General features: G+C 51.0%; 2 protein-coding genes across 6 annotated transcripts; one reads left to right on the top strand and one right to left on the bottom strand.

The window, feature by feature from the left end:
- Positions 1-9,116: 9,116 nt before the first annotated feature.
- Positions 9,117-18,479, top strand: LOC100824901 (60S ribosomal protein L18a-like protein). Of its 5 annotated transcripts, none has more exons than XM_024460055.1 (6): positions 9,118-9,313; positions 9,384-9,566; positions 10,535-10,668; positions 10,869-11,001; positions 11,066-11,183; positions 17,999-18,479. In XM_024460055.1, the coding sequence occupies exons 3-6, from the start codon at positions 10,659-10,661 to the stop codon at positions 18,089-18,091; spliced, it is 354 nt and encodes a 117-aa protein (XP_024315823.1). In that variant the 5' UTR covers positions 9,118-9,313; positions 9,384-9,566; positions 10,535-10,658; the 3' UTR covers positions 18,092-18,479. The 5 variants fall into 5 exon arrangements, with proteins under 5 accessions (XP_024315826.1, XP_024315823.1, XP_024315824.1 ...); XM_024460056.1 differs by having other exon boundaries at positions 9,419-9,566; XM_024460057.1 differs by lacking the exon at positions 9,118-9,313 and adding an exon at positions 9,944-10,008 and having other exon boundaries at positions 9,329-9,566.
- A 180-nt stretch (positions 18,480-18,659) lies between these two features.
- Positions 18,660-20,737, bottom strand: LOC100838473 (noroxomaritidine synthase). Its single transcript, XM_003568755.3, has one exon. It carries the CDS (start codon positions 20,453-20,455, stop codon positions 18,857-18,859), a length of 1,599 nt encoding a protein of 532 aa, XP_003568803.2. The 5' UTR covers positions 20,456-20,737; the 3' UTR covers positions 18,660-18,856.
- Between the last annotated feature and the right edge of the window lie 302 nt (positions 20,738-21,039).

Below are 21,039 nucleotides of genomic sequence, written 5' to 3' on the forward strand. Positions count from 1 at the left end.
GAATGCTGCCACTGGATTAAGCACCTGCTGATTCTGCAGTCCGTTTAGAACCGTATGTATCTGGCCAGATGAGGCACCTGCAAAGATTGGGAGTTGGTCGATCTTGGGGATATTCGCATTCGCCTTTGACGGGCCTACACTACTACAGAAAGGATTATCAGTAACGGTCGAAAAACAACATCAGTAACGGTCGGGACCGCCGTTACTAACTTCGTGTTACTGATGATACCCAGTAACGGTCGAAAAACAATATCAGTAACGGTCGGGATCGAAAAACAACATCAGTAACGATCGTGATGGACGAGATACCTCGCGTCCTTAACGTTCTGCATCCAACGTTCAACTCGGCCACCTGCCGTAAGATACCAGACAGTTTTTGCCGGCCTGCCCTTCATCACTTCTTCCCCATCGTCTTCGCCAGCTCTGGCGTTTTTCTTCTTGTATCTCGATGCACCGCATATGTGGCAGCTCTCATGGTTCTCGTACTCTCCAATGTATACCATGCAGTCGTTTGGACATGAATGATGTTTCACGCAATCTAATCCGAGCGGGCATGTAATCTTCTTCGCCTCATATGTGCTTTTGGGCAACTTGTTTGGCTGTGAAAAAACCGAAGCAAGGTAACTCAACAAGTTCGTGAAGCCCTTGTCTGACCAGCATGATGCTGCCTTCAGCCTCAAAAGTTCGAGCATCACTTCGAGCACGTTGTTTTCTTCGCCAGCTCCATCATACAAGGGTGTGTTTGTGTCCTCCAACAATTTTTTGAACTGAGCAGACTCTGCCTCATCTTCGGGGTTCTCCAGCTGGTCCTGTAGGTACGGGTCATCTAGCATTTCGGCAATCCTACCACGTGGAGCTCCTTCACCTTCCACATTAGCCTTCTCATTGACTCTTGTTTCTTCCTCAGAATCATTCGTCAAATCATACCGCAGGACATCATCATCTTCGCTACCGCTACCGACATCAACCGCATCCTCCCCGTGACAAGTCCAGCGAGAATAACCTTCCACAAAACCCGATGCCAGCACGTGCATCTGAATATCTTCAGGCTTCATCATGCATGTGTTTCCACATTTGCGACATGGACAACACATCATCAAAAGTCCTTTTCGTTCCATATCACCTTTCGCGACTCCAAAAAAGACCGTCCATTCGGTTATCCATCGAGCATTGATTCTTTCCTTGGCGTACATCGAAGAACGGTCCTTCGATCTACAACACAATACACAAGAAAACAAACAAAACAAAATAGTTAGCCTAATCATTGACAAGGGGATTAAGGTGTTAATTAACCGGAGCTAACTAATAATTTGAAATTAGAGACATTTGTAGAAAAATTGGAGGCCGGCGTGAAAGATCGGGAGGGAGAGAGAGCTCGCAAGCAAGAAGGAAGTTCCGGGCGACGACGAGTAGGCCGCATTTTGGCCGGCGGCCGCGGAGCTCAAAAATTTGAAATTGGGGAAGTTCGGAGAGAAATTGGAGGCCGGCGAGAGAGATCGGGAGGGAGAGGAAAGCTTCGGGGTCGAGAATCGGAGCTCGCCGGCCGCCGGAGCTTCAAAAATGGAGCTCGACGGCCATGGAGGCGGCGCCGCCGGCACGGGGGGAGAGAGGAGGAAGGGGGAGGGAGGAGGGGCTACCTGGGGGTCGCCGGCGGCCATGGCGCCATCGGGCAGCACCTTGCCGTCGCCGGAAGTGAAGGGGCTGCAGCTGGTCTGTTACGACACGCGGCGCAACCAGCTGCGGCTCATCTCAGCGTATTTAAACCGCGAACATTATCAGTGTCGGTCGGGGTTTGCGCGACCGTTACTGATAATCGTGGGCACGTCAGTAACGGTCGCGCTAGGCCGACCTTTACTGATGAATTGTTCATCAGTGGCGGTCGCCTCTTAACCGACCACCACTGATGTAACTCGCGAGCTATGATTATTCATCAGTGACGGTCGCCTCGCGCGACTGCCGCTGATGTGTGGCTGGGCGGGGACGGGTAGAGCCTGCTCTGTTCATCAGTAACGGTCGCGGCAGCGACCGATACTGATGTTGTTCATCAGTAACGGTCACGCCGGATCCGTTACTGATGTGCCGTTGCATATAGACCGTTCTGTAGTAGTGCTAGAGATGGTCCGATCCTATCTTTCCGGAGAAGATCAGGAAACTTTGACGATGCTGCAGTTTGCCATAAGTTGTTGCATTTCCCAACAAGGTCTCGAAACTTGGAATGATCGCCAAGTGCACCTACCAAACTTGTAGTAGGTGCATTTTCTTTTTGAAGGAAAGCAGGTGCATTTTCTCTTTGAAAGAATGATCAAGTGTATCTCACATTTTCATTGACCAAAAAAGTTAGTAAAAGTGTCCTGCACATAACTACTATATGAATGATGCATTACAAAAATGTAGAGTTATGGCAAATATTGGAAAGAATAGGAACTCAATATAGAAATTAAGCTTACGGGTAGAGATCAAACCTGCATATGACTTCCAATGCTCTTTCTACTGATGTAATCCACATCCATCATACTAAATATCCTCCTCGGAACAACTTCTGCATTTACATAATCAAAAGTTTTGATGATGAAAACAAATCAAAAAGACATAAGTTTATTTTCTGGAATAACCATTAAATATGTCAGCTCTTACGATCCGTGCCGGTGCCGAGCCGATTAATAGCTTCCACAAACTTGTCATGCAGCTCCCTCGTCCATCTCACCCTTGGCTTCTTAGTTGAGTTCTCTTCCTCCTTGAGTTCTTCCTGGTGCTCTTTGCATGCACCCTGCTCAGCCTCAGCAATCCCTGCTTGCACCCTCTGATCAGCATCAGTATTACCACTGCTCTTGTGATTCTTTGTTTCGTTCTTTCTTAAAACATGCTGCCATATGTTCTTGATTTTTCAAAATAGCAAAATGCCCCAGAACTTAACCCCTTCCTCACAGTCACCGTGTCGTCGTACGCAGATACCACTGCATGACAAATGATCACCTAATCAGCTTTGGAATGCAGAAAATCAAAATAAACTGGAGTTACTGGACACCATTAACTTCCCCTGTTGATCCAGATCGGGACCATTATTTTTCTTGTGTGACATACATTTTGGAAAAATTAGCAATAATGCTGACAGAGGCCGGACAGAAGTAACCGTAACACAACATTCCAATAGGGAAAATGCCATTATCTGTCCTAAGTATTGATAAATCTTAAGGTGTGGTCCAATACTATCATTGTCATTTGACCACTTTTCCCAAGCCTATTAGAATAACAGCTATCAACAAAAGCAGTGTTGTAAATGATGTTAAATGGTGGTCACATATTTTAGCTTTTATACTGTAAGTGGAATGTGCTTTCTGAAGGGCACCCACTGGATGTGTCAAAGGTACAAAAGTGGAAATAGCACACACCTAATTTTGGTGGTTCCTAGAAAAAAGCTACCACACGTACTGAAAGATTTAGTGTAACACCCGAGCCCCACGGACTGGTAGCGTCACTCTTGGTAGCTCTTTAGTCTTCAAAATTGACCCCACATACCAACACAAGTCTTTTTAGCACACTTTTTCCTCACTCGTGCGTTCCCTGATCAACTTTCCGATCGGTCACCCATCCTTAAATTACTCTCTACCAAGCACGCTTAGGCCAGAATCTCACATTTAGTCTACTAATTTTTTGTCCTCGAACACGTATATATATAAAGGTTCTAAATAGATGGCATATTTTATTAGAAATTATGGCAAGAAGGCGCAAAATGGATCTTTCAAAAGAGGGAGCAAAACTGTATGATGCCACTAACTACATGCACTAGTTGATCCAGACGGCGACCAGTATTTTTCTAGTGTGAAACACACTTTTGAAAAAATTTCACATATCCACAAAAGAAATCCTATTAGTTGTTCTATGAACCTAAGGTCAAGTACTATTATTGTCATTTAATCATATTTCCCAAACTCTATTAGTAATACCTATCAACCAAAAAAAAGTATCAAATGGTTTTAAATGGCCATCACATATTTAAGCATTAAGGTGTTTCCCAGGTGCATCCACTCGATGTATCGAAGGTACATAAACGGAAAGAGTCGACTTCTAATTTTCTCGGTTAATAGGAGAGAGTTGCTATGGGACTGACAAGTGTTGGGAGATGTAGATCTGCTTGTTTTATTTTCCTCGAAGAAAAATCTGAACACGTGTCATTGTATTATAAGGAACACCAAGAAGGCTCTAAATGGGTCTTTCAGAAAAGGGAGCAAAATGTATGGCACCACCACCAACGGTTGGAAAAATATGTGGCCAAACAAGGAAAATAATTAACCTACACGTATAGATTCATAGAACTAGTGCTAAGCTATCATTGATTTTCCTAGTCGAAGGTACTATATTTCTGATACTCAGGAATAAAAATTCTTAATTAAAGACCACAGGGGAGTGTCATGTGTAAGGCAAACAAAACGTACTAAAAGTCTAAACTAAAGGGTAGTTTGATTGAGCAAATAGTTTACCCCTAGTTGATCAATCTCAAGGTCGATCATGTACTAATATTATTGTCATTTGACTTCCCGACATATCATATTAGGTAACAAAACTATCAACAAAGCAATGTTGTAAATGATGCTAAATGGTTGTCACACTATCAAAAAAGTGGCTGTCACATATTTTAGATTGTTATATATCATATCTACTCCATGTACCCAAGGTTCAAAAACATAAAAGTCACACTGCTAGTCTTGTCGGTTACTAGAAGAGTGTTGCTATGCTACATATGACTGGCACACACATGTTGGGAGATATGGAGCTACTAGTTTTGCCCCTGAATATGACACCTATCTAAACACGTGGCATATTGTAGTGGAGGGACCACCAAGAAGACACGAAATTGATCTTTTTGAAAGAAGGAATGATCGGACAATGGCAACGTTGTTCCCACTACTACAAAAAACCCTTTCCGTCGACCCCCTCCAGTGGCGGTTGAAATGAGCCCAAAATATGACCGCCACTGGAGGCCGTTCGGGACATCCACGCGACTCAACAGTGGCGGTGCGCGATGACCGTCACTGGTGATCGACCACAAGTGGCGGTGATTCTCGTTCCAAAATATTCACCGCCACTGGTGATCGAGCACCAGTGGTGGTGGTTACGCACAGCCACTGGTGCTATTTGAGGAAAACCCTAGTTTCTACAAATGGCATGCTTGGTAAAGAAACGCCACTGGTATGCCATCCATATAAAGCTAACTGCTACCTAATCAGGTGTACTTTCCCTTCACTGCTGAAGCACCAAACTGATCACGCAATCAGTTTAGTACTGCAGCGCAAGGGGAAGAACTGATGATTCTGTATGTAGAAGTCTGACAAGTAGGGCGGCCGAAACCCTTTTATGTTGGGTTGGCCGTACGTAAATAGGCGAGGTGGGGCTGATAAACCGATCCTGATAAATAAAGGGACCGCCACTGGTGCTCTTTGGGGAATCCCCAACACACACCGATGGCGCTTATCCAAATAACCAACATTGGTGGTCGTCCATATAAATAGTAGACTGGGAGCCCGTAGCTGGTCAAGCTCGTGCGTCTGTAAGACCAGCCGCGGCTCCCCCTAACCGGCGGCGGCGAACCCGTGGCAAAATGGCGCCGGCGGACAGGTAGTGACCTTAATTCTCTCTTTCTCTGACTCTCCCTTCTTCCTCCTTCTCCTTCTTCAATTTCTAGCCATGGTGCACGGCGGCCGCCGCCGGCGAGGGCGTCGGTCGATCTCTCTCTTCGGAGCTCCCCTGCTGCCCCCTATCTCTCCGGAGCTCCCTGCCACCCCTAATCTCCACTCCCGGCCCGATCCCCCTCTCTCCCTTGTCTCCCCCTCTCTTGCTCCCCCGGCCTTTCTCTCTCCCTCCCTCTCTAGACCATGCCTCTTCCTCTCTCTCTCTCTCTCTGATGCATCTAATGCTGCTGGTGCTTAACCCATGGGGGTTAAGCCCAAAATGGGTGACAATCGCCATCTGCCTTGATCTTGGGTCGGTCACATATTCTGAACCACTCCGACGCATCAATGAACCACAGCGCATCTGGACGCAGATCAAATACGTCATCGACACAGCCTAGCAACACACCGTGAAATTTTACGCGTTGCCTAGTTTCATCCGCAAGAGCAGTGCTAAGCTCCAACGCAACAACAAGTTCCCCTGCGAGCAACGACCTGAGGATCCGTTTGCTGTGGTTACTACTGCGCTCACTACATGCAGAAGTGGATCAATGACTTCAAGCCGAAGGGGAAGAAGTCCTTCGAAGATGTGAGGAATTTATTTCTGGCCATCGCCAAAAATAGGACACAACTCAGAAATTCTCGTGAACGAGATCCAGAAGGACGTCACCTCTATGATCAACAAGGAGGTGCTCAAGGAGACCGGGGATTTCTACGGCGGCGGAGTTTTCGCCAAAAGATTGTAATCTCATTTTGAAACACTTTGTATGGATGAGACTTGAATGTTTTGTGTGGAACTTTGTAATGTACGGTTGTTGTTGATATATATAATGTTTCTTTACTGATGTATACTGTGTTTATACTGCTGCTACACCGTGTTATAGGAATATTAAATAATTTAATAAAAAAATCACTAGAAAAATGAACCAGTGGAGGTTCAGAACCACTGTCACTGGTACAGAACCCATAACCAGTGGTGGTGAGGAAAAACCGCCACTAGGATCTGGCCTCTACTGCTTAATTCCTTTGGCCGTGGCAGTTTCAAGTCCATTGTCAATAGGGGATGGTCAAATTAACCTGTCAATAACCCATTGGTTTCTTCGCTCTGTGAGAGGGGGGGGGGGGGAACCAGCTTTGGCTCCTATGGTTTTTCTTTTTCTATTTTCCCCAGCATATTTTAGAGATATGTAGATATGAAAGTCTATAATTATATATTACTGCTTCTCACAGTGCATTTCTCTATATAAGACCGAGAAGAAATGAGTAATCTTGTGAGAATCCCTATGAAGGTTGTTGCTTGGGTCTATGGTTCATTAGAGAGTTTTCATCCTCTCATTTCACAGATATAATGGATTCTCGTGGTCATATGTCAACTATAAGCCGAAAAGAAAGAGGTCATCCTTGAAATTCTCAAGGAGGTTGTTCGGATGCATGGAACTATGGAAGTGCGTCAAGTATCTCATATCTATATCTTACTATCTTTTGAATCGTCTGAATAATTGTGTTTTATGTTGTGGGCTAAGAGATGATGCGTCAAATCTTTTTTAATCAAAAGCAGAAACATGGCAAGCTTTTCGAATAATCTGAATAATTGCATTATGTGATGTGGAATAAGAGATGATCCGTCAAATCTTTTTGAAGTGAAAATGGAAACATTGCCAGGATTTTTGAATCGTCTAAATAATTTGTATTATGTGATGTATCATAAGATATGATCCGTTGAATCTTTTCGATATGAAAATGGAAACATGTCACTGCTTTCATTCTATTTTCTGCGGAATAAAAGATTATGCATGGAGTCAGCGCATCTCATGAAATTTTTGGATTTAAAGCGTTCAATTACAAAGCAATTCTCCTTACCACTTAAAACACAATCTCGTAAACAAAACATATCAAGCATATAGTTATATGCAAACATGTAGTTTCTTATCCTTTAAGACCCGCCCCCCGCCCGCCCCTCGTGACTCCCCAGTTGTTCCCCTACCTTGGGTGACCTAGGAGCCTTGGTGCTTGCGGTCTCTCTCCTTCCAAGCACAATGAGGGTTTTGTCCTGACACCCTTGTGCGTGGTTGCACGACGAGTTGGGGCGGCGGCCCTCAAGGTGGTACGACGGCGGGACATGGTGGTGTGACAGGCTTGGGCCACGCAGGGCAACAAAGCTATTGTTGGGTGGCGTGCCCAGATCTATGCGGTCGGCGGTGTTGTTGTTGGGTGAGGAGTGGCTTCCCGTGCAGCAATTTCTCCGCCTGAGTGCCCAGATCCATGCGGGCTGCAAGTTGCGAGCAATGTGAGGGTGGCGCCACCTGTGTAGAAGTGACGATGGTATATGTGTAGGGGCATGGTAGTTTGGTCCTGCATGGCCGACGTTAGCGGATCTAGGGTATTTCCTTTCGGGCTGAGCAAGAAGAAAAAATAGATGATCCGTCGATTCATTTCGAAGCGAAAACAGACACATGCTGCTGATTACTATTCTACAGGGAATAAATGAGTATAAATGTAGTCGATGCGTCACGAGGAATTTGGATTTGAAGCGTCTCATTAGTTGGCGGCGGTTACAATATAGGCAGACGTAGCTCCCTGCCGCTTAAACCACACTCCCGTAAACAAACTCTAATTCAGTTCTAATTACTTGCAGATTTCATGTCTAGTGTCATATTCTTTTCTACAAATCTTGGAGATTAGTTGAGTGTGTTGAAAGTTCCTACACCTTCTCAAAACTATATCTATAGAATAAATTTGTTATGTTCTGTAGACCCCACTGGCCCACTAGAAGATTTTTCGGATCCTTTTTAAGCGAAAACGGTGACATGGTAATGTTTACTATTTTCTATAAAATAAATGAATATACATCAGGTCAAAACACAAGGCGAAAGATGCATGGATCGGTACGGGGATTTTGTATTTAAATGGTTGACTTATTAGGTGACAGTAACATACGCATTTGGATTGTCCTACGACTTAAAATACATTCTCGTAAAACAATTAAAGTCTATTGTAGCTACAATTATTTGTAAGAATTCTTGTTTAGTATCATGGTTTTTTCTGCAATCTTGGAGAGCAATGATATCCACCGAGTTTCGTGGAGCTCTCTAAACATGCTGACTATATTGTAAATCTCTCTCTCTCAGACATTTTCTTGGAGCTCTCTAAACATGCTTAGGGTTAGCCTGCTATATATATACCTGACGTTTATTTCAAACATTAGTCGGCGTGTTTAGGAAAGATTGCAGACATTTTTTTCTGCAAATCTCTCTCTCTCTCTCATTTCCTAAAAACTTTTTTTTGGTCATTGAAGATTAGCCTTTCTTTTTTGCTATGAAAATGTTTATATTATTGATTTTGCCTATGAAATTGAATTTTTTTAACGCGCTATATAGCCGCTGGGCCCCTTGCCTTCGAAACCCCACGACCGGCGCTGTGTAGGCCATAGCAACAAGAGCAGCAATCCAGACACATGGATCTGCAGTCTGCACCGTGCAAGCATCAGAGCCAAATCAACGTACAGTACAACCATTTGTATTTTCATTATGGTTCATAATGTTAGGTAATCGTTTTCTTTTTGAATCAAATCTCGATCCAGAATTCCAGTGTGAGAATCCGAGATTTCCAGTCAACGGCTTCTCTCCCTCTCCACCGGTCCCGTACAGGTAAGGTACCTTTCTTTCGTTTTCTCCGTCTTCCTCCCCCGAGTCCTGACCTCCTGCTGACCTACCCAAGCAAGCTCCAATCCGACCCGCCGCTGTTCCCTACAGCTGCTGGCCGTGCCGTAGACTAGCGTCACCGCCGACGCCGACCCTGCTTCGAAGCCCACCGCCTCTCGCACGTATCGCCGTCCCCGTTCTACCTCGTCGGCTCGTCGCGGCGTCTGCTGTCTCAACCTGTCCGCAATCTTGGCCATTGGTGAGCTTTTGTCATCCAGTCATTGGCTAAACCCCATCTGAATTCTGCAAATCTTGGGTGTGCCAGTGGCGCCCGATCTAGATCCGCCCCCTTTAGGACATTAGAGCGTAGCTCCGTTCCTCACATTGCATTTCTTTCAGTTGAAATCCAGTTCAGAATATTACCGGTAGAATAATCACACCTACAGGCCTAGGGGTATAGTTAATCTGCCATCTTTCCAGAGAAAGGTCAAAATGGATGTCCATGAGGCACAAATTTTGTTCCAGCTTGTTACAATCGTCTTAGGCAAGTTTGACCAAGCTAGTCAAATGATTGGTTCATAGCCACTGTTTAGGACTTTAGGCATGCTAAAAAAATTAGCTATTTCTAACACGCAGGCATATGGGGTTGTTTCAAGAATCTCAAGATTTGCTTGTGCAAGCTTCTTTGTGACGTACTGACGGTGATGTTTCTCTTCGAGACAAATAAGGCAGAAATGTTTGGCAAACTTAGTGACTCTGACTCCAAGGCTGTGAACCTAACAAGCGATCAAGAAAATTAGTTAGCTTCACTGGTTGATTTAAGCTTTGGTGACTGTGATATATATACTCCCTCCGATCCGTTGTACTAAATCAAAGACACTTATCATGGATCGGAGGGAGTATTATCTTCTATTGCATAGTGTTCTACATTTGGATGCTGTTCTAGCCTGCTATATTTTCTTGATGACAAAAGTTTGAAGCTTTTCTTGCTTCAGTGAGCTTTGTATTTCCCATTCATCATGACGGAATCGCTCTTCGAGTATATGCAGTAGTTACCTTGTTCAATTGCACTTGGCATATTTCTGAATTGTGAAAAATTGTATAGGATCGTGGTTTCTGTAGTGCTCTATCTAAACTGTTTATTGATTTCAAATGTACTTTATTCTACATAACCAGATTAGATGCCACCAGATTTTCATGCTAATTTCTCATGTTTCGTCTGCCCAGCTGCTTCATGTGATGACATTCTTAGACCATCGTTTCCATTAGCTGTTACAACAAAGAGTTACAAAATGCTGAGAAGCTCCAAGTTTCTTCCTGTTGGTTCATCAACCGAACAACTATAGTATATATGAGGGGAGGTACTGTTTTCTTGAACCTGCTCATGAGCTTCGAGTGAGATGCCTATCAGATATTGGTTGCATGTCCCACTCTCATTTCATGAAAAGCATGATCATTGATCAGGAAAGGACCTCTGTAATGAAGAGTGTTTATCAGTAAAGGTCTCCTGGTAATGTTATTTTTCTTGGTTTAACTAAATTCATTTTTCTGTGTTCTGTAGGGAACTCAGATGATTTTTGCCGCTGCCAGGTGTGCCTTGGCAAGTACACACTACTTGGCGATGAAGAAAACCCAAGGTTGGCAATGTTCGAAAGAAGCCTTCCCTTCTTTGGTTGTGGAATTGGATGGTGTTGGTGAGGCAGTCTATTCCTCCATTCTCTTGTTCCGTTCGTGTTTAATGTATTGAAGTTATTGCAGTTTTCTCTTAGGTTTCCTGTGCCCTTTAATTTGGTACATAGCAGCTCTTCTTTATTGCTGCAAGTACTACAACCGGGATCCTCGAGAACGTCCTGGGCTTGCTGCTTCTGCTGTTCTGGTTAGTTTTTTATTTGTCATCACACAACACTTACTAAGCAGATCACATCTATTTAGATCTAGTATATGAGTAACACGATAAATGTTATTTCATCCTACCCGTGTAAATAGTTAGTCCATCATTCATCTGTGCACATAATTATAACTCGCAATAGTGATGCATTGAACTCGGTACTAATTAATTTGCAGTGAGGTAGGCGACAGAGAAGCTGGCTCTCGCGACTAGGTAGGCGACTAGGGCTTCCACGCCGCCGCCACCCCGGCGCCGGCGTCCACTTCCCCGACGAAGGCCACTCCGGCCCCGTCGGCCACCTCCCTTCCTTCCGCCCTTCCTCCCAGCCTCCGTTTCTCCCGCTCCCTTCTCCCCTCTCGGCTCCCCGTGCTCTCAGCGCGCGATGGAGGCCACCCCGACGGCGAGCCCTCGCCCCTCCACCATGGAGCGGCGCTGGAGGGAGGCGAGCCCGTCTTCGGACAGCAGCGACTCCGGCCGGTCGTACTGCGAGGTGCTGCGCAGTGGAAGCCCGCCGGTCAAGAACTCGGTGGAGAGGCAGGTGGAGCGCGCGCCACCTGTTCGACAGATTGCTTCTGTGGTGGTGCAGCCAGCGGCGGCGCCGACTGGTGTGGATTCGGTCGAGGCGGACGGTGCCTGGAACCGTGTGGGCAAGAAGAAGAAGAGGCGTCGCCCCCTAGCGCCTCTCCCGGCGATGTCGGTCCGGCAGCTCCTGCCGCAGGAGCTCTCCGGGCGATGCTTCAACTGCTTGGGGGAGGATCATGTGGCGGCCCTTTGCCCGAACCCCACGGTGTGCCTCCGCTGCAAGGGGGAGGGGCATGTCGCGCGCCTCTGTTCGGAGTGTCGCAGCTCCTCGGGCTCATCGCCGGCGAGACGGGTCAGGGGACCCCCGCCGCCCGTTGTTGCGGCTCTTGCTGGGGAGCATTCCTTGATCCCTGGTGGCCGTCGGCCTGGCGTGGCCCTGCTGGCGCGACTCGGGCCGGCGGTGAGGCTGTCGCAGGCGGCGGTGGCCAAGGTGTCGGCACGGACGGCCGCGGCTGCTCCTTCTCGACATGTGGCGCGTGCTTCGGCTGCTGGCCCGCGGCGCCTGCGCTGGCGGTCGCCGCGGTGGTTTCGACGCGGGCGGCAGGGGTGGCGCCTGTGGCAGAGGAGGCTGGGGCAACCGCCGGGGTCTCGGCGCGGACGCGGCCTCTGGTACCCGCTGTCCAGTCGCAGGATGTCGTGGCGCCGGGTGCTGGCCTGCCCCAAACGATGCCTTCCTCAATTGCGCTGCCCTGGGGTGCGGCGTCGGCGCGTTCGAGGGTGGAGACCTGCATCGTCCAGCGAACCCGTGCCATTGACGATGAGGAGGAGACTCTGTAGTGAAGCCTTGTGGTTCGGTCATCGGCAACCGTTTCCCGGCGTTGGAGGGCTCGTTCTCCACCCACCGCTTCTAGCCAGATGATTTTCTAGTGGTTTTCCGGTCCCGTGAGGGCCGGGATGCGGTGCTGGCTGCAGAGGTGATTGGAGGCCGTGGCTTCAATCTCAGCTTCGCGCCATGGAATAGGTTTCGTTAGGCGGTGGGACGGTCGCAGCTGTTTCGGGTTCACCTTGAACTTGAAGGCATTCCGCCCCATACTTGGAGCGTGGAAGCTGCTGCCTCTGTGTTGGGGTTGGCATGTTCGATTGAGAGGTTGGGGACGGACACTGCGAACCAGGTGGATATGGGCCGGTTTTGGGTCTTCGCGTGGACGGCGAAACATGATCCCAAAGGAGAAACTCTACCAGGTCGTCGAGCCACCGGCACCGGTGGAGGAAGATGTGGATGACGACTTGAGGGTGCCTCCGGAGCAGATGGTTCCGCAGGTGGTGGACCTGCTCGAGTACAAGGTCCTCATTCACTTGCTTCAAGTGGAGGAGGTGGGGGAGTCGATAGACTGCTCGTCGCGCGGCGATTGGGTGTCGGACGACGACAGTGATGGTGGTGCTCCGGGGTACTACCCGGGGACGGGTCGGCAGGCACGTGGGCCGCGGCGGAACTCTTTAGAGTGCTCGCGCGGGCGTGTTGACAGTGACGACGTCGGCGACCACCCGGGGCCACACGTGGATGCTGGCCGCAGGGTGCAGGCTGGGGCAAACACAGTGGTCGGCCAGTCCCGCCTCTCGGCGACGGCACCGGCGTTTGTTCCGCGGCCGGCCTCTCCTCTGGAGACAGAGGCCTGCTTTCTTCTCCCGGAGCGTGGGGATGTGGAGGCAGGGGGGCATTGGGACCCGATGCGCCTTGAGGCGTCCCTTTCTTCCCTTTCGGCGGTGATTGACGTCGGTCTGGAGGGGTCCTCCTCCCCTGCTGTGGACGACGGGCTGGAGGGATCTTCCTCACCTGCGGTGGAGCAAGACCCGACGGGCCCTCTTACCCGGCTGCGAGCTCAGCCTGGAGGCTGGAGAGGTCGGCGGGGTGCTGGACCTTGGATGAGACGGAGTTCTCTTCTGCGCGGGTGGTGGGCACGCTTTCTCCGCCTTGATCTGCTCAGCCGAGCTTGAGCATGTTCGGGGTCAGCGTGTCGCCGGCGCCGGCAACACCGGGAGAGGATTTGCGGTTGGTGGAGGAAGGGCAGGCGGTTGAGCTCTTTCGGACTGTCGTCCGACGCCCGATGACTCAGATACTGCCCAAGCCTCCGGCGAGACGTGCGAGGCGACGGGTAACGACGTCGTCATCTCCTTGGCGCGCACTTGGCCGCAAGCCGGGGGCTGGTGTTAAGAGGCAGCAACAGGTGTTGATTCGGTGTCTTGGGCTGGCACGGGAGGGTGAGCGCATTGGCGATGAGGCCTTGCAAGCCTACCTGCGCCTCTTCGAGCAGCCCTTGAGCTCAGAGCACCTGGGGGCCATCATGGCACTTTTTGGATGGGAGTTCCAGGCCCTTCCTCTGGAGGAGGGTGAAGGAGTGGTGGCTGCGAGCGGATAGCTCACGAGGAGCCATTTTGGGCCTTAGGCCGGTGGTGGGTGGGCTTGTATATGGCTTCTACGACTTTGAATTTATTGGTGTGGAATGTACGTGGCTTAAACTCTAGAGCTAAACGTACAGCGGTTCGCCAAGTGGTGGCCTCGTCGAGGGCTAATGTTGTAGGGATTCAGGAATCTAAATTAAACGTGGTTACTCGTTACATGGTGGAGGAGTGTTTGGGCCCGGGGTTTGATTCTTTTTTCTTTCTCCCGGCGGATGGCACTTGTGGAGGGATTGTTGTGGCTTGGAAGAGTGGTGGAGTCACTATTTCGAACCCACACCTCTTCGACAATGCGGTCACGGCTTTTTTCCAAGATGGACAGAGGCAAGTTGGTGGTTCACGGTGGTCTACGGGCCGCAGAGTGATGAGGACAAGGTGCTCTTCTTGCAAGAGCTTAGGGATATTCGTGATCTTCATGTTGGGCCGTGGATCTTGGCTGGGGACTTCAATCTTATTGTCGACCCTAGTGACCTCAAGGCTCTCTACTTGAATGGCCGGAGGTTCACGTGGTCGAATGAGAGGGAGCACGCGACCTTGGAGAAATTGGACAGGGTCTTCGCCTCCGTGGATTGGGAGTCTAGCTACCCGGACTCCTTCCTCTCTGCTCTTAGCACTGCGACTTCGGATCACAGCCCACTACTCCTCTCGTTGGAGGCCCAATTGTTGAGGGGCCGTAGATTCATCTTCCAAAGCTTTTGGCCCAAAGTGGATGGATTCATGGATGTGGTTCAGGAGTCTTGGAACGCTGGGCCGGCGATTGGTAACCCCTTCAAGAGGGTGGATGTGAGACTGCGGGCGGTGGCAAAACGGCTCCAAAGCTGGAGCGACCGTTTTGTGGGGAACACAAAACAACAGATCCTTGTGGCCACGGAGGTCATTTTCCGCTTCGATGTGGCGATGGAGAGCCGTTCACTGTCTACGGAGGAGAGGGCGTTGAGGTGGGCCCTCAAGAAGAAGCTCCTTGGCCTGGCTTCTTTGGAGAGGACGATGGCGAGGCAGAGGTCGCGGCTGCTCTGGTTGAAGGAGGGGGATGCCTGTACTAGATTTTTTCACCTACAGGCTAGCCACCGCCGGAGGAAGAACTTCATTTCGCAGCTTCTAGTGGATGGGGTGGTGGTGTCGGACCATGAGGCCAAAGCGATGGCGGTGGATGATTTTTTCTCCTCCCTTCTTGGTGCCGCCCCGCACCATGGTTTCACGCTGGACCTCGAGGCTCTTGGTGTTCCCACCTGTGATCTAACGAGCCTCGAGGCCGACTTTACGGAGGAAGAGATTTGGGCCGTGGTCAAGTCCATGGAGCTGGACAAGGCGCCGGGGCCGGTTGGCTTCTCTGGGCGCTTCTATGTGGTCTGCTGGGATATTATCAAGCAGGATGTGGTCGATGTGTTTCGGGCTATGGCTAGGCTCGATGTCAGGGGGATGGAGGCCATTAACAGGGCGTTCATCACCCTCCTTCCGAAGCGGCTAGATGCGAAGGAGGTTCGGGATTTTCGTCCAGTGAGCCTCATTCATAGCATGGCGAAGCTGTTCGCCAAGGTGGTGACGACGAGGGTGGCGGCCCACCTCCCGCGCTTGGTGGGCCCTCATCAGAGCGCTTTCGTTAAGGGCTGGTGCCTGCATGATAACTTCATGCTGGTCCAAGGCACGGGGAGGCGGTTGCACAGTGCGAGGATTGATGCCGTTCTTCTCAAGCTTGACATCACGAAGGCGTTCGACACTGTGGATTGGGGGTTCCTCCTTGAGACTCTTGAGAGGAGGGGCTTTGGACCTCGCTTCAGGTCATGGATCTGTGGGCTTCTCTCGACGGCCACCACTCGAGTGCTCATGAATGGGATCCCCGGCGACCCTATTGATCATAGGCGTGGACTTCGGCAAGGGGACCCCCTGTCGCCGATGTTGTTCATCCTGGTGATGGACATCCTCCACGGCCTTTTCGAGAAGGCGGCGGCGGAGGGTGTGCTCTCCCGTTTGGCGAAGCGTGGGTTTCGCCATCGTACCTCCATCTTTGCGGATGATGTGGTCACCTTCCTGCGACCCACTCGGAAGGACCTTTTGGCCTGCTCAGCCATCATTAGTGACTTCGGCATGGCGTCGGGGCTACGCACGAACTTTTCTAAGTGCTCGGCCCACCTCATTCGTTGTTTCCAGGAACAAGGCGAGCTTGTTGCCTCCTTGTTCCAATGCGAAGTGGGCAGCTTTCCTTGCACATACTTGGGGCTTCCGCTTGGGGTCCGCAAGGTCACAGCTAACCAGTTGAACTCCGTGGTGGACAAGGTGGGGAGTAAGGTGGCGGCGTGGAAGGCTCCTCTTCTTTCGAAGGGTGGCCGACTGGTGCTCGTGAAATCCACCTTAGCGGCCATTCCGGTCTATTCGATGATGTCCATGGATCTTCTCGGGAAGGTTTTGAAGGGCGTGGAAAAGCTTTGTAGGGGTTTCTTGTGGAAGGGGCGTAAGGAGGCGCATGGTGGGCATTGCCTTGTTGCTTGGGACAAGGTATGCAAGCCGAAGGAGCTAGGTGGATTGGGAATTCCCAATCTCGGCTATCTCAATGCGGCATTGAGGGTTAGGTGGCTGTGGTTGGACAAGGTGGATGATTCGAAACCTTGGAAGGAGTTCGCCGTCACAACCACGGGGCTGGCCAATGACATCTTCGAGGCGGCAACTTCTTCCCGGGTGGGTGATGGCCGTGGGACCCTCTTCTGGACCGATAGGTGGCTCGATGGTTGCCGGATCCGGGACGAGTTTCCGTCTTTGGCGGCTGTGGTGCGCCCCCGGTTGTTACACACGAGGACCGTTCGCGATGGTGTTCATGGCGCTTGGCTCATGGATGTGGGGCTGGATCTTGGGGAGGAAGCGATCAGCGAGTTCCTTGTCCTCTGGACTCGGCTTCAGGGGTTTCATTTGGAGGAGAATGTGGAGGATTCCCTGGTGTGGAACTGGTCGAAAGATGGGGTCTATTCGGCGAGGTCAGCGTACCGGAATCTGTTCGCGGGCAAAACGGTGGAGCCCCTGGCGAGGCAGATCTGGGGCTCTCGGGCGCCGGGCAAGTGCAAATTCTTTGCCTGGCTGGCGGCAAATGACCGATGTTGGACGGCGGATCGGCTTGAAAGGCGAGGGCTTCCCCACCCCTCGCGTTGCCCCCTCTGCGATCTGGAGCCGGAGACCTTGGCCCACCTTCTATTGGGGTGCGTTTTCGCCCGACAGGTGTGGGAGGTGGTGCTTGTCGCGTGGAACCGGGAGGGGTGGAGGCCGAGTGCGGATGCGGACATCCGGGCTTGGTGGGCTGGCATCACCGGGCTGCATGGTGTGGCCAAGGACTTGAGGACGGCGGTCACGTTGGTGTTTTGGACTATTTGGCGGCACCGCAATGATGTGGTCTTCAACGGGGCTTCTCCGGAGGTCCACAGGGTGGTCGCGTGCATCTGGGAGGAGGTGGTGCGTTGGGAGAATGCCGGGCTTCTCAGAGGAGGGGTTGCGTTCTCGGCCGCTTTGGCGAGTGGGTTGCTAGATGCCACGTAGTTTCTCTTGTTGTCTTAGCCACTCAGTGGCGTTGTAACCGCTCCGCGGTGTTGTAATTGGCACTCTGTCCAACTCCTTCTTTAATTGATGATGCGCCCGCTGAGTCGCATTCTTGAAAAAAAAATAGTGATGCATTGCCTGCATGGCCTTCTTTAGTTCCTTATAATGTAAGGGCTTTTAAGTAAATATAATATATGAACTCATTGTTGGGCCTCTCTAGTTCCTTCATTTTCTTCTTCTTTGTATTCAGTTTCTGCCAGCGTGGAGTTTCCTTTCTCATGATTCTTCTGGTTCGGTTTGTGCAGGCAACCATCTTTACAGCAGCAACTATTGTTGCCCTTTCTGTTTTACTGATAATGTGCGTAAATAAACGATTTTTGAATAGCTGTGCTAGCTGACTGGAAAGTATAGAGTAGCTAGCTGCAAGATATTCAGTGCATATCGTTGAAGAATGATTTACTTGACAGAGATATTCTTTAGATTCCTTTATTCATCCATTGCTGGAATCACCAGGAGAACGTGAAGGATTGGCCTTAGCGTGATAGCATATCGGCACTGTCAGCTATCAGTTGATCTTGAGTGTAGATAACTGTACAATTTTGTACCTACAGATTTACCTGTTATCATTTTTTATACTGCCAAGTGCCAACCACTTGGAATTCATTCTTTCTGGCACAATTCAAAGATTTCATGTGCAAATTGCGATATATCAGCTAGCACTGAAATAATTTTATTTGTATATTAGCATTCTGTCTATGCGAATTAGTAAGCGGAAGAGTTAGTATATGTATCAGCATGCTGTGTTCTTAAGATCATGGTAATTGCGATATTATGAAGTCTGGTGTTCTTCTTGTTCACCAAAGATAAACACCTCAACTGCCGAACTGTATGCACGAGTTGCATAATGTAGGGTTAAATAAAAATCAATCAATCCTTTTTCTTCCATTAACATTTGCAAATATGACAAATCCAAACAGACAAACTTGACCATGATAATACTTGCAAATGTAGGCTTAGTTAACCCTAATACTCCGTACATGCTTTTTTTTACACATGGTGATAATCATAATCCATTACTAAGAAATATTCGCTCCACGCACTTTGTTGTATGTGTCGACTGTAATTAACATGCTACGAAAAGCCTTCTCGGCTCGTCTCGTAACTCATTCATGAACCCTTCTCTTGACCCTAACCATGAGGCCGTTCTTGGCATGGAGCACCACCGAGTCCTTGGGCTCCACCGCATGCCCCTCGACAAGCTCCACCCGGAAGTTGTAAACGATGGCGGCGGCGGCGATCTTGAGGTTGGTGAGCCCGAGGTCCTTGCCGAGGCAGCTCCTGGGCCCGGAGTTGAAGGCCGCGAACTTGTAGCTGGGCTCATGCCGCACCTGGCCGCCCCCGGAGAGCCACCGCTCCGGCTTGTACTCCATGCAGTCCTCTCCCCAGATCCCCTCCATCCTGCCCATGGCGTAGATGCAGAAGACGACCCTGGTGCCCTCGCTGACCCTGGTCCCGTCCGGCAGCACGTCGTCCCCGCGCGCCTCCTTCTCCTCGAACGGCGCCGGCGGGTGCAGCCGCAGCGTCTCCAGCACCGCCGCGTGGAGGTACGACGCCGACCGCAGCGCCTCCCCGTCGAACACGGTGAATGGGGAATCGGTGGGGGTTGGGCGGCGGAGGGATGTGAGCTCGTGGAGGATCTTCTCCTCGACGCGCGGGTGCGTGCAGAGCATGTAGAAGAGCCAGGTGAGGGCGGCGGCGATGAGGTCCTTGGCGGCAAACATGTAGCCCACGGCGGCGTCGCGGAGGAACGCGTCCCGCTGCGGGCCGGTCATGGCGGGGTCCGCCTTGGCGGCCCAGCCCATGTACATGGACAGCAGGTCGCCACCGCCTTCCCCCTGGAGGAGCGGGTCGGCCTTCCGCTTCGCGATCTCGAGGTACACGAACTCGTCGAGGACTTTCCTGGCCTCGGCGAGCCGACGCTCCATGCCGAGGTTCAGCCACCGGAGCAGCTTCCACCACCGGGCCGGCACCACGTGGCGGAACATGACGGCCTCGCCCGTGATCCTCGTCGCCTCGCCGAACGGCGGGAACGGGGCGCCGGCCGCCTCGATGGACAGCGAGTCAATGTCGGCCGCGAAGACCGAGGCGTAGGTGACGTCGAGCGCGAACCTCATGAAGACCTCTTCCAGCTCGATGGCATTGCTGCTGATGCCGGTCGCGGCATGGTGGTCGAGGAACGGGACAAGGAGGCGGCGAGTCTGGCGGAAGACGGTGGAGATGACGAAGGAGCGGAAGGCGGGCGCGGCGAAGACGGACACGGCGATGTGGCGCTTGCCGACCCAGGACGCGGCCTCGGACACCAGGAGCCCGTCGCCGATGATGTCGAACATCTCGGCGAAGTCGCGACCTTTGTCGTAGCGGGAGAAGTTGGCGGCCAGGCAGTGCCGCACGGCGGCCGGGTCGCACGTCACAAGGAAGTCGGCGCGTGCGAGCCACGGGCCGCCGAACATGAATGTGAAGCCGGAGTCCCTCAGCACTGCGGTGGCGGCGTCCAGGAGGCGGCCGCGGTTGCGCAGCACGAACGGGAGCATGCCCACGACGGGCCATCTCACGGGCAAGCTGCTGCTGCCCCCGCGCCGTTGCCACCACCGCAGCGCGAGGCGGAGCGCGGACAGAGAGACGAAGCAGAGCGCGGCCAGGAGGAACTCGGGGTAGGAGAGGAAGAAGGTCCGAAAGGCGCCCATCGTCATGGTGATGCCCATTTTGCTTTGCGCGGGCAAACGTTTAGCTTAGCTGCCTGCCAAAGTGCATGTTAATATGTTATGGTGCGTGCGAGCTGATGATTAATGTACTGATCGGTGACACTGGCACTTGTTACTTCCCCGTGGGAGTGGTGCCCGTGCCCTCGGAGGGGGGGATTCACAACGATAGTGCCTGACGGGGGAAACCGGAAGCAGTGTGCTGCTGCGGACGGTAAATGGTTCATGCTAAGTTCGTGATAGAAATCAATCGTGGTTTGCGGCGAGGGGATAGGTGATGCTGGTTTTGGCGCTGTTCTGTTTGGTGCTTCAGCGACACGGGCGCGGATCGGCTTACTCTTTTGCTCCGACCGGAGATATTTCTCTCAACCGTATCGCGATCAAACGGTCAAAACCACAAATCAGGTCACGTTAGTGGCATCCGAAATTGGATTGCACCCCATCCTGCATGCCGTGTGCCCACTCGACCTCATACAGGGCATCTCCAAGAACATTAGCCATTTGTGCATTTTTATCCACGAACAAAAAATAGACATCCAATGGGATTCGCCGATGCTAGCTAAATTGGTTTCGATTTGCCTTGTCCG

This window comes from Brachypodium distachyon, chromosome 2 (genome assembly GCF_000005505.3).
Source record: "Brachypodium distachyon strain Bd21 chromosome 2, Brachypodium_distachyon_v3.0, whole genome shotgun sequence".
Taxonomy (NCBI): Eukaryota; Viridiplantae; Streptophyta; class Magnoliopsida; order Poales; family Poaceae; genus Brachypodium; species Brachypodium distachyon.

Excerpts from the sequence above, each read along its gene's own strand:
- LOC100824901 (XM_024460058.1), top strand. Across the intron at positions 11,002-11,065 it reads TGTGGAATTGGATGGTGTTG|TTTTCTCTTAGGTTTCCTGT; the intron begins GTGAGGCAGTCT and ends AAGTTATTGCAG. Across the intron at positions 11,184-17,998 it reads TTGCTGCTTCTGCTGTTCTG|GCAACCATCTTTACAGCAGC; the intron begins GTTAGTTTTTTA and ends CGGTTTGTGCAG.
- LOC100838473 (XM_003568755.3), bottom strand. The coding sequence starts at position 20,455 with ATGGGCATCACCATGACGATGGGCGCCTTTCGGACCTTCTTCCTCTCC.